At 37.6% G+C, this 14764-nt stretch overlaps 1 protein-coding gene across 13 annotated transcripts in view; it reads left to right on the top strand.

The window, feature by feature from the left end:
* STS (steroid sulfatase) overlaps positions 1-14764 on the top strand; it is a 151861-nt gene that overhangs the window by 49144 nt on the left and 87953 nt on the right. For all 13 annotated transcript variants that reach the window (XM_058184650.1, XM_058184653.1, XM_058184655.1 and 10 more), the window contains one exon: positions 1040-1463. In XM_058184650.1, the coding sequence (XP_058040633.1) occupies positions 1040-1463 (424 nt within the window). The remainder of the gene's footprint in view (positions 1-1039; positions 1464-14764) is intronic.

Raw genomic sequence — 14764 nt, 5'->3', positions numbered from 1 at the left:
ATTGGTTTTCAATGATTTACAAGTTAACATTAGAATATTGGCAACATTCACACACACACACATAACAAAAAAACCTTCCAAATATAATATGTTTGTGAAAAGTTACAAAGATTAATAAAATAATGCAATTGTTTGATCTATTTTTTTAATTCTTCACCCAATTTATGGATCACGTTTTAAGTGACTATATGGTCCAGTATCATATAAAAAAGGCAATATGTTAAGTCTGTAAGTGCCTTTAGTTAGTTAATGGTTTCTGAGGCCTGTGGTGAACATAAATGCAGTATAAATACGCCACATTAATAGCAAAAATTTCTGATAGCCTTTAATTCCATCCCAACTAATTTTAGCTCCCATTAATCTACTATTAAGTAAGATTTGCTTATCATGAGAAAAGTTGAGAAAAAGAGCAACTCCAGATTCATAATAAAGGCTAGACTGATCTTTCTACTTTTACAATAAGAATGCTTATTCACACATGCCCAAAATGTTCATCCAAATAGAAATGTATAGTGGCACATTTTTCAGAGAAAGTAAAAAAATAAATAAATTGTAAAATCAAGTGAAAAGGAATGTGATTTTCTTAGATAAGACTCCTTAGTTGAAGACTATTTCAAAATTATTTAGATGATCCACCCAACAAGGGGTGTTAGGGATGAATAGTTCCTATTTTATATATATATTTGTCTAAGTAATGTATTAGAAATGGGGATATTTTTGCTCAGTTTCCACTTTTTTCTAGATTTTAAAACTGCTTTTCCTTTTCTCGCTTCTGTTGAAATACTTCTGTTTATAAATTATTCAAAATAATTTATTTACCTATAGTTTATAATACAGAAACATAATAATATGTTTTGTATACATTTTTGCATTCAAAAATGTAGGAAATTACTTTTTTCACATTGCATTACTTTATTCATGTATATATTTTGGAAGTATGATTTTGGTACCTTCCTATTAAAATGTAAATATGTATTTTTACAATCCTTCTTGAGGGCTAACATATGATCTGAAATCTATGTGCTTTTTTTTCATCTAGGCAAATGGCATCTTGGTCTAAATTGTAACAGCAGTCATGATTTCTGCCACCATCCCTTAAACCATGGATTTGATCATTTCTATGGAATTCCTCTGAATAATATTAGAGATTGCAGACCTGGGAATGGAAGTGTTTTCATCAAGGGAATTAAAATGCATATTCCCTCAGCCCTTCAGATCACTGGAATTGCTGTAATAACTTTGGAAGTTATGCATTATTTTGGCTTTTTCAGAATTCCACATAGAATGGTAGGCTACTTCTTTTTGTTGGTTGTTACATTGGTGGCAATCATATTCCTCTTCTTTAACAACTTTCGGCATCTAAATTGCTTCCTGATGAGAAATTACACTATTACTCAGCAACCATGGATTTATGAAAACCTAACCCAGAGATTTACAGAAGATGCCAAACATTTTATAAGAAGGTAGGTATAGTTTAAGACATTGGGCTATTACTTTGGTATATTAGTGACATCAAGGATGGTATTTGTTAGTGAAAAAAATGAAAATACACACATTTATAGAACGGGGGATTTATAAGTTTCCCTCATTTTTGGTAAATGATGCTGGTGCTTTGGAGCTAGCACTATCTACCTCATCTAAGGCCCTGTTCAATATAGCTTCAGTTGTTGAAAAATATGAATAATTGTTACAAACTATGTACAATTTTCAAAAGAGAATTTATATGATTCACTTAAAAATAAAAAAGTCAATAAAATTCATTCACAATGTTTTATGAAGTTTGGCCAATTTTCAGCATTAACATGAAATGAGAATGTTTGAGGAAAAGCCAGGCTGAAATAAAAGAATAAAACATCAGAATCCATGCCACATAGAGACATGCATACCTGAAACTGTTATGCTAGGAAATTTTAGGAATTTATGTTATCTGTTATATTCTGAAATCATCCTGTTATCACATCTATGAGCACTTTTTTTTTATTATAGGTGTTCCATACTATAGTCTACTACACCATCATATGAAGTCTATAATAAATAATGTAAATAATGTAATATAATATAATAATTTAATATAATATAATAATAATATAATAATGTAAAATAATGTAAATGCCTATATAACTGGGTGGGTTTCCCTCATGACAGGCCAGAAGCTAGAGCATGTAGCCTTTAGTAACTTTAGTAACTTTAAGTTAACTTGCTATGGTTGATGAAACAACTTCTGATCAGATCCTTAGGAAATTGCTATAGTTACTGTGCTGAGTTCCTTTCCTAGATTTGCCCTTGTTTTTCAACTCAGCTATGACTAAATCAAGATAAAATTCAAGTTCTGTTCTTCTTTAAAGCTTCAACTTTGAGTCTACTTAAAAAGATAAACACACAACCTGTTAAAATCAACTAGCTGCATGAGGAAAGTTATCAGAGATTTATAGTTTGCTAACTAGCACCTCAAAAATAAAGGTTGCCAAGTACTATCAGAATGAAGCATATAGGTAGTGATTTTCCTTGTTGGATCATTGCTAAGAAAGTTCTGAAATACATAGACAACTGTATTGTACCAGAACAATTTATAAATCCATGAAATCAAGTGTTGACTAGTACAAAATCTCTAAGATCTCAGGCAAAAACATTTGCTACTACCTAATCTTCTTTGATATAAGATGCCCTGAAGGCAGAATTTGACAACTCGTGTATTCTATCACTATATTAACAATTAATCTAAAAAGTCTTGCTAATTCAGATTATTACTCTGGTGAGATGATTAACCACTACTGGGGAGAAGGTGAGAGAAATCACTATATCAAAAAAATAAAGTGCTACATCAATCCTCACTGATCTTGGGTTGAGGTCTACATAGCATTCCTGAACTATGCAATCCCAAGAGGTACTACTATCTTCTGGCTCTAAGAAATGTGCTCAATCTAATGGTCAAGGATAACCCAGGAGCATGCCCAGCCTGCCATTCATACACATCTTATACATTCTTGTGTTTTACTGATAAAATTCAAGGTTGTGGGACTCCAGTAAACTATGCAGCTCACATGAAATTGTTCAAGTCAGAGCATTTTGTTTGCACTTCAGCTGAGGTTGAGTTTTTGTAGTCCAGAACTTTGGGGCTGGTGAAGAGCAATAAAACTACTTTCCAGAATTCTGCAAACTACTTTGCCGAAGGCCTGTTTCAGCCTTGCTGTGTATTCTCACCTGAAATGATATTTAAAATATGATCCTTGATGGGTACCTGCAGCATATCCGGTACCATCCATGCATTGGGGAAGGGAAGGAAACCTGTAACAGCCTACTCAAACAAGACTTTATATCATTCAGTTACATGAATAATTATAATTCATGGTTAAATTAATAATAAATTAACTTAGCTATATTAATTTGCATAAAAGAACTACAACCTAAATATGTGACTCAGATATCTACTACATATTTTATTACAAACTAGCCAAACAAATCTTAGTTTATTCTGTTATGCAAACACAGACTTTTTCTTCTTAGTGAGGAATAGAATAGAAGAAAATAGAATAGAATATAAATTTTATTACCGTTATCAACCAGCAATAGACATACAATTAATTAAAAATCATATTGACATTAATCGTGAATAATAACATCCCTGTTATAAAAATACATGATCTCAAACCGTTAGGGTCACTCCCTAATTTACATGAGTGGAGAGCCGATAAGTATGTGAGTAAATGTATTGTTCCCAAAAATTGTTATAGATATGTCCAAAAAATTGGCTCAAGTTGACATCTATAATTCTATAACCAATTTTTTTCTTGTGGACATTGCAGCGACACAGAATTTTGCCACTGCACGTGTAGTAGCCGGGTTTGAGTCTTGGAGGAGAAAGCCTACATAAAAGTTGTCTGTCCTCCCTGGCAATCTTCTAATTATATTGACCTACATACTCTGTATAACTCACAGTATAATAAAACATTTGAGATATCTTCGACTTCTCCTTTACTACATAGAATAGAATAGAATAGAATAGAATAGAATAGAATAGAATAGAATAGAATAGAATAGAATTTTTATTGGCCAAGTGTGATTGGACACACAAGGAATTTGTCTTGGTGCATACGCTCTCAGTGTACATAAAAGAAAAGATACGTTCATCAAGGTACAACATTTACAACACAATTGATGGTCAATATATCATAAGGATTTCCAGCAACAAGTTATAGTCATACAGTCATATATGGAAAGAGATTGGTGATGGGAACTATGAGAAGATTAATAGTAGTGCAGATTCAGTAAATAGTTTGACAGTGTTGAGGGAATTATTTGTTTAGCAGTGTGATGGCCTTCAGGAAAAAACTGTTCTTGTTTCTAGTTGTTCTGTTATGCAGTGCTCTATAGCGTCATTTTGAGGGTAGAAGTTGAAACAGTTTATGTCCGGAATGTGAGGGATCTGTAAATATTTTCACGGCCCTCTTCTTGATTCGTGAGGTACACAGGTCCTCAATGGAAGGCAGGTTGGTAGCAATTATTTTTTCTGCAGTTCTAATTATCCTCTGAAGTCTGTGTTTTTCTTGCTGGGTTGCAGAACCGAACCAGACAGTTATAGAGGTGTAAATGACAGACTCAATAATTCCTCTGTAGAACTGAATCAGCAGCTCCTTGGGCAGTTTGAGCTTACTGAGTTGGCGCAGAAAGAACATTCTTTGCTGTCCTTTTTTAATGATGTTTTTAATGTTAGCTGTCCATTTTAGATCTTGCGATATGATAGAACCTAGAAATTTGAAGGTTTCTACTGTTGATACTGTGTTGTCTAGTATTGTGAGAGGTGGAAGTATGGAAGGGTTTCTCCTAAAGTCTACCACCATTTCTACGGTTTTGAGTGTGTTCAGTTCCAGATTGTTTTGGTTGCACCATAAGGCTAGTCGTTCGACCTCTCGTCTATATGCGGATTCGTCATTGTCTCGAATGAGACCAATCACTGTTGTGTCATCTGCAAACTTCAGTAGCTTAACAGATGGATCATTGGAGATGCAGTCATTGGTATACAGAGAGAAGAGAAGTGGGGAGAGCACACAGCCTTGGGGGGCCCCTGTGCTAATTGTACAGGTATTTGATGTGATCTTGCTTAGCTTCACCTGCTGCTTCCTGTTTGTTAGGAAGCTTGTGATCCACTTACAAGTCTGTTCCGGTACCTGTAGCTGGTTTAGCTTAGTTAGAAGAATGTCTGGAATGATGGTATTGAATGCTGAACTAAAGTCTACAAAAAGGACCCTTGCATAGGTCTTTGGAGACTCAAGATGCTGTAGGATGTAGTGCAGAGCCATATTAACAGCATCATCTGTTGATCTGTTTGCTCGGTATGCAAATTGCAAGGGGTCTAACAGTGGATCCGTGATGGTTTTCAAGTAGGAAAGCACTAGCCTTTCAAAGGTTTTCATATACATACCCATTCTGCTATTGGTGTTCTCTTATACCTACTCTGGAGAAGTGCTGAGGGGAGAATATTAAATCTGGCTCTGACGAAAGCTATTCTTTGTTTTGGGAAAATTAGATCATTTAGGTATCTTGCTGATTCCTACACATCCTGCTTGATTCTGTATCTACTGTGGAGAGGCAACCTATTTAGTTCTTCTTGGAACTCCATGTCCTTCATTTACTTCTTGCTTTGGTTTGTCAAAGCCTAGGGACATTAAGAATACCAATGAGAGCCCATAAGAACCCAGCTTGTGATCTTCTTAGTGAGGAAAATTTGATTATGCCTGAAAATAAGTTTTTGTTTTTTATTGTCAATCCCAATTGCTAGATTTTTGTGCTTGGAAAATTAGTTATATTCTTTTAGTCTCATGGAAAGTAAAGTACCCAACATTTTATATTGCTATTTACCAAATTTAAGATTCAGGAAAGGAAAATGTTTGAAGGTATTTTGCAATGTTTCTGTATAGGAAGCTAACCTTTAAAAATATGATTATATGCAGCTTTAAAAGAAAACCAAATTCTTTTTTTAAATGAGAAAAAACTTTACCTCGTTCTTTTTCTTACTACTTTAGATATTTACATTTCAAATTTTAAAATTTGTCCAGAGCACTTTAATGTTAATGCCTAATTATAAAGGGCCAATTGTACCTACTCTTTACTCTGTAACAACAAAAACTCCTTTCAGGTTTACATAATATTACACAATTCCCATCACTGCCAATCCCATGAGCAACTTTCTCACAAGCCACTTGTCAGGCTTGTGATTGTTATAATCAGAATGAGTGATCGAGCCATTTTTCCTCTTCCTTGCACTCTTATTAATGTTCCATCCATGTGTTTACGATTTCATGCCCAGCTTGCTTCTTGCATTGGCACATTGACTCCATAGATTGTCTTGGGAATAAACGTGTTGGCACTTATTCTGAAGCAGAGCTTTTTCTGAGGAATGCAATTTCTGTTCCAGGCGTAAGGCTGTCTAGTTCAAAGCTTTCTTTATCTGAAATTCAGAGTCCTCAACCATCTTTGCTCTGGGGACTTCAATTTTATTTTAGGACACACTCCTGAAGCTTTCTGCTATAGATGAAGGATTCTGGAAACATGACATGCATGGCTGTTTATTCATAGTCTTTTTTTTAAAAATATCAGTAAACACTAATGAATAGCAAGTAGTAGCAGGAGCTTCACACCTCTCCTTCTTTTCTTGTTAATGCAGTTCAGAGGAAAAAGAAAAGACAACAGCACAGGAAATGATCTTAAAGGCAGACAGTCAGTGACCAAAATCCTTCCCAAGGGAAAAAAAAAAGGCAATTGGCATAGTACTATACTTGTTTCATACATCAGAAATGCACAGGCTATTTTTACATTTGTGAAGTTCCCCAGGCTTTTCCATATATTGCTAGCAACTTATAATTTTTAATAGGACAGAAGGGGAATAAGAATTATTAATGTACTATATTACCTTGCAATATTGCATATTTGGCTGACTTATGTCTTTCAGTCTTGTAAGCTTAATTTTAATTAAATGACACTTTCAGAATATTAGAATTGATTGTCTGTACCTTTAAACATATATTTATTTTAAGTGATGAAGACTTAAGGCAACTTATGTTAAAGGACTCTGCTTTTGGACCTCAAGCATTAGAAGAAAGAACATTCCTTACTTTGAATTATTATCTGCTAAGTTATTAAAGATTTTTCATTCCTCTTAAGTAAGATACTCATGAAATAGTTTAAAATGAATTATATCCTTTGTATTTAAATACAAAGGAATGTTTTAAAGGGATAATTGACCCTCATCAAAGAGAAGGATATGCATGTTTCATTGCCAAGTAAATGAATATGAATATATATGCAAACACAGAGTTTGCTTTATTGCCCTTTCAGTGAATAACACTGAATTGTTAAGAAACCAAGACCTACTTGGATAAATTGTATAGAATGGAATGGTAGTAAAAATTTAGAGGAAATGGAATGCTTCAATTAATAAAACAGGATCTTAAGTGTTATTGTCAACTCTCCCTCCGTCTTAGAAGCTGATCGCCATTCCATTTTGAAGGTCACAGGAGTCACTTACTTTCCAACCCTCACCCAAATCTACAAGAAAATTTGATGAAAGAAAAATAATTATCTGTGATTTTATACTCATAAGGATATTAATTGTTAGGATTTTTTATCTAAGCTTGCTGTAAATTTTTAAGGTAGACTTTCTTTCTTTTTAAGGTGGACTTAAAAAGAAAATCCACAAATAACATTATGCTGTATATGAACTTATTAGATTGGCTGGCAGTTACTCCTTCCTCCACCCAGCTGGGATATCCTTTTCAGACCAGGCCCTAGGAAATGCACTTTAACAAAGACATCAATAATATATAAGAACAATTAGCGGGCTTTCAAAAATTCAGTTAATAGCTCATTTTCAAATTGCCAACATTAAAAATCAAATTTTCCCCCTGTGGGGCATGGGCCTCAAGTTGGGAACCACTGACCTATACTATACCTGTGCATTTGTTTTTTCTTGCCTCCGTGTAGAACCTACTTTTTTCACCATTGAATTTTATTTTGTTAGATAGACCGAATGTTCAAGTCTCTCAAGATCCTTCTGTATTTTAAGCTTATCTTCTGGAGTGTTGGCTATTACTGTGAGCTCCGTGTCATCTGCAAATTTGATGAGTTCCCCATCTCTCCCCTTATCCAAATTGTTGGATGAAGATGTTGAAGAATACTGGGCCAAAGACAGGGCTGGGGTACCCCACTGGTCTGTAGTTTCCTGGATCCATTTTTTCCCCTTTTTTGAAGATGGGGACCCTTTTCCAGTCCTCTGTTAATCAAGAAAAACTGATGGTCAAGGCTGACTTGCTCTGCACTTTTTTTCCTTTTTTGAAGATGGGAACTACATCAGCTCTTTTTCAGTCCTCTGGTAGTTCCTCAGTGCTCCAGGATCATTGAAAGATATAGTTCAGTGGTTCTGAGATCATATCTTCCAGTTCCTTCAGAACCTTGGGGTGTAATCAATCTGGTCGTGGTGATTTGAACTCATCTAGGGTGGACAGGTGCACTCTTACCATTTTCTTGCCTTTTTAAACAAGTATACCTAGTCCTTTTTTTTTTTTTGATAGATTGACTGTTTTTCCTTTTGTGTAAAGACAGATGCAAGAAATGAATTAAGCAATTCTACTTCTTAATTTTTGCTCATCACCTTCTTGCCATTTTCTTTCATTAATGGACCAGTATTTTCATTGACATTTTTCTTGTTTTTTACATGTTGAAAGAAGCTTTTTTTGTTGTTATTTTTGACTTGCCATATGATTTAGTTCATTTTGAGCCTTAGCTTTCCTGACTTCCTCTTTGTAGGCTCATGCTATTTGCTGATATTCTGCCTTAGTTATGTGCCCCTCTTTCCACTTTTTATACTTGTCCTTCTTGCCTTTCAATTTGTCAGAGAGTTATTTGTCCTCCTTGCTGGTTTCTTTTGACAATTGTTATTTTTCTTCTTGGTATTGTGCTAGACTGGGCTTTCATAATCTCACTTTTCAAAATTTCTTAAATTTCTTGGATTGTTTTCCACTGGAGAATTTTCATCCATGGAATCCTTCCCAAGTTCTCTGTAAGTTTATTTAAATTGGCGGTCTTAAAATCCAAGATTCTAATTTGACTTTGTACTTGCATAATGTTGAATTCCAATGATTCATGATCATTTCCCCACAAGGCTCCTGTAGCTTCAAACTTCATCTCTGTTTTTGAGAATTAAGTCCAATATGGTTGATCCCCTAGTTTTCTTCTCTACTTTTTATTATTCCTATAGTAGTTTATTAATTCATTTTATGCCATCTTATTATGCTATTATATTGTATGGGTCAGAGACTGGCCTTCATTGAGATGATAAAAGTGTCCTAATGTATCCTTTTCATATTAAATTTCAGTTTAAAATGTTGATAGATTTTGAACACAACTTCTCTAGAAGAAGGATCCAAGATGGCACCACCAAAGGCTGCCTTGGTGAAATGCTCTCTAATGGTTTCTTTATGTTTAATTATTCTCTGCAACTCACTACGGATTTCTTACTCACGAGACCATCTGCTAAAAATTAAGCAACGTTTCTTTAAGGAGCACCTTTCTGTGATCTCACCCCCCCATACACACATCTTTACAAATGCAGAGAAGATTCTAACACAGGAAGAAGCAATTTCCCTGGAGCCATGGATTACCAAAAAACAAAACAAAACCAAATGGATGAAGCGAAAAAAGAAAGGTAAACGGGCTGGAATTCTAATCAAGCTAAGAAATAGGAGAAATAAAACTCTTCTACCTTCAATTTTCCTAATCAATCTACATTCACTTGCTAATAAGATGGATGAAATACTCCTTTTAAACAGTTACAATTCTGATTTTTACAATTCAGCAGTCTTATGCTTCTCTGAAACCTGGCTAAATGAATCAGTTGAAGATAGCAGCTTGCATATCCCAGAGTTTCACATTCAATGATCAGACAGAATTGCAGAAACATCTGGTAAAAAGAAGGGAGGAGGCTTATGCTTATATATCAACAACAGCTGGTCTCAGGATATAACTATAATATACAAATTCTGTGACAAAAACCTAGAAACATTAATTATCAACTGCAAACATATTATTTGCCTTGTGAATTTTCCTAATTTCTTTTAATTGCTGTTTATAACCCACCACAAGCCTTTGTAAACAAGGCATTATGAACTCTAGCTGACCAAATTATAGGGGCTGAAACCAAATACCCCAATTCACTGGCCATTATTTTGGAAGATCTAAACAAGGCAAACTTAAGGAAAGAGCTACCAAAATACTTTCAGCATGTCAGTTGTCCCACTAGAGGCAAAAATACTTTAGATCATTGCTAAACAACACTAAAAGATGCTTATCAGTCTTTACCACGAGCAGCTGTGGAACACTCTGATCATTGCATGATTCACCTTGTACCTGCTTACAAGCAAAGACTTAAAACCACAAAACCAACAATTAAATCAATGAAGCCCTGGACTGAGGAAGCAAAATTAAAGCTCCAGACTTGCTTTGACTGCACTGATTGGAATATTTTTGAAGATACCTCTGCAGACCTGGATGAACTCACAGATACTGTAACATCATATGTCAGCTTCTGTGAAGACCAATGTGTACCGACCAGGAACTTGCAAACATACAGTAACAAAAAACCTTGGTTCACAGCTAAACTTAAGCAGCTATGTCATTCCAAAGAGGAATCCTACAGAAAAAGTGATAAAACGCTGTACAATCGGGCCAGAAATGTATTAACAAGGGAGATCAGAGCAGCAAAAAGAAGCTACTCTGAAAAGCTAAAGAATCAGTTCTCAACAAATGAACCAGCAAACATGTGATTGGGTAGTTTCGGATGGGATGACGGAGGCGGATCTTGAGATGGTCATCTGGGAGGAGTTTGATACTGTGGCTCCCGAGGACATGGACAGGATACTTAGGAGGCTGAATGCAACCACATGTTTATTGGACCCGTGTCCCTCCTGGTTGGTACTGGCCACACACAAGGTTACAGGCTGGCTTCAGGGAATTGTTAACGCTTCTCTGAGGGAGGGTGTCTTCCCTACCGTCTTGAAAGAGGCTGTGCTGAGATCCCTCCTCAAGAAGCCTTCCTTGGATCCAGCTGTTTTATCGAACTATCATCCGATCTCCAACCTTTGCTTTGTGGCGAAGGTTGTTGAGAGTGTGATAGTGCACCAGCTTCCTCAGTACCTGGATGAAACTGTCTATCTGGACCCATTCCAGTCCGGTTTCCGGCCTGGGTACAGCACAGAGACGGCATTGGTTGCGCTGGTGGATAATCTCTGGAGGGCCCAGGACAGGGGTTGTCCTGGTCCTATTAGATCTCTCAGCAGCTTTTGATACCATCGACCATGGTATCCTGCTGCGACAGCTGGAGGGGTTAGGAGTGGGGAGCACCGTTCTTCGGTGGTTCTCCTCCTTCCTCTCTGACCAGTTGCAGACGGTGTTGGCGGGGGGGCAAAGATCAACTGCGAGGCGCCTCCTGTGTGGGGTGCCTCAGGGGTCGGTTCTCTCGCCTCTCCTGTTCAACATCTATATGAAGCCACTGGGTGAGATCATCTGTGGTTTTGGGGTGCGGTGTCATCTGTATGCTGATGACACTCAGCTGTACATTTCCACCCCGAACCACCCCAATGAAGCCGTTGAAGTGATGTCCCGGTGTCTGGAGGCTGTGCAGGTCTGGATGGGGAAAAACAGGCTCAGACTCAACCCTGCCAAGACCGAGTGGCTGTGGATGCCGGCATCCCGGTATAATCAACTGAGGCCATCGCTGACTGTGGGGGACGAGTCATTGGCCCCCACAGAGAGGGTCCGCAATCTGGGCATCCTTCTGGATGCACGGCTGTCGTTGGAAGAGCATATGACGGACGTCGCCAGAGGAGCTTTTTATCAGGTCCACCTGATTCGCCAGTTGCATCCCTTCTTGGACCGGGATTCCTTATGCACAGTCACTCATGCCCTCGTCACTTCTCATCTGGACTACTGCAACGCTCTCTACATGGGGCTCCATGGGGCTTGAAGAGCACCCGAAGACTTCAACTGGTTCAGAATGCGGCCGCGCGGGTGATAGAGGGAGCAACTCGTCGCTCCCATATAACACCCCTCCTGCGCAGGCTGCACTGGCTTCCGGTGGTCTTTCAGGTGCAATTCAAGGTGCTGGTTACCACCTTCAAAGCGCTCCATGGCATAGGTCCAGGTTACTTATGGGACCGCCTGCTGCTACCGGCAGCCTCCCATCGACCAGTACGCTCCCATAGGGAGGGTATCCTCAGGGTGCCGTCGGCCAGACAATGTTGGCTGGCGACCCCCAGGGGGAGGGCCTTCTCTATGGGAGCACCAACCCTCTGGAATGAGCTACCACCGGGTCTTTGCCAACTCCCTAATCTCTGGACCTTTAGACGTGAGCTGAAAACATTTCTGTTTCATCGCGCAGGACTGGCCTAATGGTTTTTAATGGTTTTAAATGGGGTTCTTATTAGTTTTAAATGGTCTAGCAAACTTCGAATTTTTGTTTTTAAATTGGTTTTAACTTTTATATTGATTGTTTTATCTTGGCTGTAAACCGCCCTGAGTCCTTTGGGAAAAGGGCGGTATAGAAATTTAATAAATAAATAAATAAATAAATAAATAAATAAATAAATAAATAAATAAATAAATAAATAAATAAATAAATAAATAAATAAATAAAAAATGTGGAAAACTCTTAAAAATATCACTGGCTATGGCAAACCTCCTTCCCAGGCTGAAGGATATCAACAACTGGCAGATGACCTGAACATGTTTTACTGCAGGTTTGAAAGGAAACTACAGCCACCTATCTCCACAACCCCCATCTCAGACACACCAACAACAACCAAGCCTCCTACAACTGACCGCATCCCATTGGGTTCACAACAGTTGTGGGTTTCAAAATTTTTTACTGTGGGGGTGGCTTGGTGGGCATGGCATGGCTTGGTGGGGATAGCTTGGTGGGCATGGCAGGGGAAAGATACTGTAAAATCTCCATTCCCTCTCCGATCCAGGGGAAGGTTACTGCAAAATTCCCATTTCCTCCCGATCAGCTGGGACTTGGGAGGCAGAGAATAGATGGGGTGGGGCTGTCAGAATTTTTACTACTGGTTCTCTGAACTACTCAAAATTTCTGCTACCGGTTCTCCAGAACTGGCCAGAACCTGCTGAAACCCACCTCCGGTTCACAATCCCTAGTGATCACAGAAAAGGAAGTGTAAGACCTATTTCACAGACAAAACCCAGGAAAAGCTCCAGACCCAGACAAGATAACTCCTTCTTGCTTAAAAGTCTGTGCTGACCAGTTGGCCTCCATTTTCATCCATATCTTCAATAAATCACTAGAGATGTGCTATGTTCCTTCTTGCTTCAAATGCTCTACCATCATCCCAGTGCCGAAGAAGCCCACCATCAAGGAACTGAATGACTACAGACCAGTTGCTCTAACATCTGTAGTCATGAAAACCTTTGTAAGGCTAGTGCTGTCCCACTTGAAAACCATCATGGATCCGCTGTTAGACTCCTTGAAATTTGCATACCGAACAAATAGAATAATACATGATGCTGTTGATATGTCTCTGCACTACTGAAGTTCGCAGATGACACAATAGTGATTGGTCTCATTCGAGACAATAATGAATCTGCATACAGATGGGAGGTTGAACAACTTGCCTCGTGGTGCGACTGGAACAATCTGGAACTGAACACACTCAAAACCGTAGAAATGGTGTTAGACTTTAGGAGAAACCCTTCCATACCTCCACCTCTCACAATACTAGACAACACAGTATCAACAGTAGAAACCTTCAAATTTCTAGGTTTTACCATATTGCAAGATCTAAAATGGATAGCTAACATCAAAAACGTCATCAAAAAAGCACAACAAAGAATGTTCTTTCTGTGCCAACTCAGAAAGCTCAAACTGCCCAAGAAGCTACTGATCCAGTTCTACAGAGGAATTATTGAGTCTGTCATCTGCACCTCTATAACTGTCTGGTTTGGTTCTGCAACCCAACAAGACAAACACAGACTTCAGAAGATAATTAGAACTGCAGAAAAAACAATTGCTTCCAACCTGCCTTCCATTGAGGACCTGTATACTGCACAAATCAAAAAGAGGGCTGTGAAAATATCTACAGATCCCTCACATCCTGGACATAACTCTTTCAACTCCTACGCTCAAAACAATGCTATAGAGCACTGCACACCAGAACAACTAGATACAAGAACAGTTTTTTCCCAAACACCATCACTCTGCTAAACAAATAATTCCCTCAACACTGTCAAATTATTTACTAAGTCTGCACTACTATTAGTCTTCTCATCATTCCCATCACTCATCTCCTTCCACTATGACTGTATGACTGTAACTTTGTTGCTTGTATCCTTATGATTTATATTGATATTGATGATTTCCTGATTGCTTATTGTACCCTATGACTATCATTAAATGTTGTATTTTTAAGTGTTTAATTTGTGCCCTATGACTATCATTAAGTGTAAGTGAAGGTACCTTGATGAAGGTATCTTTTCTTTTATGTACATTGAGAGCATATGCACCAAGACAAATTCCTTGTGTGTCCAATCACACTTGGCCAATAAAAAGTTCTATTCTATTCTATTCTATTCTATTCTATTCTATTCTATTCTATTCTATTCTATTCTATTCTATTGATTTGAAATAAATAGAAATAACAAGCATTCTAAGAACTGAGCCCAAACTTTACTTGAATTGCCATCCTGATTTCTGTTTGGTAGGTTA

Source organism: Ahaetulla prasina, chromosome 5 (genome assembly GCF_028640845.1).
Source record: "Ahaetulla prasina isolate Xishuangbanna chromosome 5, ASM2864084v1, whole genome shotgun sequence".
Lineage (NCBI taxonomy): Eukaryota > Metazoa > Chordata > Lepidosauria > Squamata > Colubridae > Ahaetulla > Ahaetulla prasina.
The sequence above is the reverse complement of the archived record's forward strand: the minus strand, read 5'-3'. Positions and strand labels throughout refer to the sequence as shown.